Source organism: Macadamia integrifolia, chromosome 2 (assembly GCF_013358625.1).
Source record: "Macadamia integrifolia cultivar HAES 741 chromosome 2, SCU_Mint_v3, whole genome shotgun sequence".
Classification (NCBI taxonomy): Eukaryota; Viridiplantae; Streptophyta; class Magnoliopsida; order Proteales; family Proteaceae; genus Macadamia; species Macadamia integrifolia.
This window is the reverse complement of record NC_056558.1, coordinates 39,501,058-39,503,490: the sequence shown is the minus strand read 5'-3', so window position 1 is coordinate 39,503,490 and position 2,433 is coordinate 39,501,058. Positions and strand designations below refer to the sequence as shown.

Here is a 2,433-nt window from a genome sequence, read left to right as displayed (position 1 = left end):
GGGGTGGGGGTTGGGGGGAGGATTGGTTTTATAAATTGTAACGATGGTCTCACTAGATCAAATCTGGTATATTTCAACTCTTCTTACACAACCCGTTGTAAAACTAAAACAAAACCAAATAAAATGAAATTTAACTCTTCAAAATCAAAATCGAATTGATTTGATTCGATTCAATTTTAAAGTGCTATTTTTTTCTTCTAGTTTTTTGTTTTGTTTTTAAATTGACACTTTAAACGGTTCGATTCCAATGTAAATGGTTCAATTCAATTTGGTGTAACATTTTTTAGATAAAACAAAAACCAAACCTTTAATAAACCATTTTAGATATTGAAACTAAAACCATTTATAAATGGTTTTCTTATGTTCCAAAATCCAAACAATTTTTTTACCTTTAAGTTTTTTATTGGAATAGATTTAAATTTAAGGTTAAATTAATTTGTTTATTGTTATATGCTCCCCTTTTTTTTTTTCCTGAGCTTTCTTTTAATAGTTGTTTAATGTAAAACAAATTTTTTTTTTTTTTTTTATTGAAGTGGATATGAACTTAACATTAAATGACTTAAACTTATTATGCATATATTAATTGGTTAACGATTTACTGTTGACTAAGTCTATTTAATTAAATGGTCTCAATTTTAAAATTAAAATTGAACCATTTATTATTTTGATGTTAACAACTCGATTTCGATGAATGGTTTCGATTTGATTTTGACACCTTTGTGGCACTAGGTATTCAGTTGCTCTAATCATTACTCTTATAACAAAGTTCTTGCCAACCTTAACAAGGATCTTTTTCAACAACTCTTCAACCTCACATGCAAGAATGGAACTACTTGCTCTCAGATGTAGATAGGATTCCTCTCCAAAGAACCTAAGGACAGAGTGATCCTAGGGTTGGGATGACTCGGGCACACATCCCTAGGTTACCCAACCCTAGGATCACTCTCTGGTCCCTAGCTCTATGGAGAGGAGTGACATCCCTCGAACCTAAGGATAGAGTGATCCTAGGGTTGGGATGACCTGGGCACACATCCCTAGGTTATCCAACCCTAGGATCACTCTCTAGTCCCTAGCTATATGGAGAGGAGTAACATCCCTCGTATATTGGGCTGCGTGCATCAAGGATACGAATTTGAAACCGCAAGTGTTTACTGAATTCGAATTGAGCCGTTTACATTGAAACTGCAAAATCATTTAGTAAATGGTTTGGTTTTAGTTTCAAGTTTAAAATCGATTAGTTAAATGGGTTGGTTTGCTTTTAACTGTTTAACTTGTCGGTTTCAAACCGAATTAACACTGTAAAAACCAAACCATTTACACCATTAAAATCAATCCATTAAATCCGTAGAACAATTAAATAGAATAAGGGGTTAAGGGCATTAAGGCAGGGGCAGAATCAATATATACATCAACGCCTTATGCTCTTTAACTTTATAACACTAACGATAAGTTGTGTTCATCAATAGCTTTATTTGTATTTCACTTTCTCTATGTAATATTTTCTTTTGTTTCGTTGTTTGATTGTTCAACAGATTAGGATGAGTTTAATTTAAGGAAGAATTAAGGACCATAGAGGCTGTCCAATAGTCTATTCAATAATTTACTCATATTATGTAGTTATGTAGTTGAATTATTACTTGTTCATTGCCTCATTTAATTTGATACAAGATTGAAGCGTTTATCAATAAAAACAAATTTCAGTAAGCATGCAAATAAACTAACAAACTAATTGTTAATTCTTTAGAAATCGTATGGATTAAATTGCGATCAAAACCTTTTAAAACATTAAAACCGCCACCATTTAAGAACTGTAAAAGCAAAATCATTTACCAAATGATTCTGATTTAAGAAAATGCAATTATCACGGCCAAATAAATGTGAACTGAATCAAACCGTACCACATACATTGAAACCAAACCGTTAGACGCTATGCACGAAATTGAAAAGACAATCGTTGGGAGAGGATCCAAATCCAACACAGCCAGCGTGCGAACCGGACGGCTGAGACCTCGCTTGTACAGTAATTTCCACATCCGTACATGGGTGGGTTCTTCGCACCTTTCTATGTTCAGCAATTGAACCATCGTAGTCCGTAGAGACGTGACAATTTGGAGTTTGGAACCCCTTGATTGTATTTGGCCCACATCTGCCCGCGGTTGGTATAGATATTAGATTGTAAGGAACGAGAATCGCTGCCAACAGAAGAAATCGATTAATGGCGGAACCAAAACCTGAGGGAACAGACTCTTTGTCGGGTACTTTCTTTTCCCCCATCGTCCTCAAATGTCTTTTTTGTTATTGGGTTCTTCGCAATTCGTAATGGGTTTTCTTTTCTCCTTTTAATTTCATCCGATGGGATTGGGAAAACTAATCAATGGCAAGTTTTTGGTTTCTGATGAGGATTCCAATAACATTTCATGGCTACTTGATTTC

The 2,433-nt window shown here is 34.3% G+C and overlaps 1 protein-coding gene across 1 annotated transcript in view; it reads left to right on the top strand.

Moving 5' to 3' along the window:
- The first annotated feature begins 1,939 nt into the window (after positions 1 to 1,939).
- LOC122061680 (EPIDERMAL PATTERNING FACTOR-like protein 3) overlaps positions 1,940 to 2,433 on the top strand; it is a 7,587-nt gene continuing 7,093 nt past the window's right edge. The window contains exon 1 of the mRNA XM_042625104.1: positions 1,940 to 2,255. Coding sequence (XP_042481038.1) covers positions 2,216 to 2,255 — 40 coding nt within the window. The 5' untranslated portion in view covers positions 1,940 to 2,215. The remainder of the gene's footprint in view (positions 2,256 to 2,433) is intronic.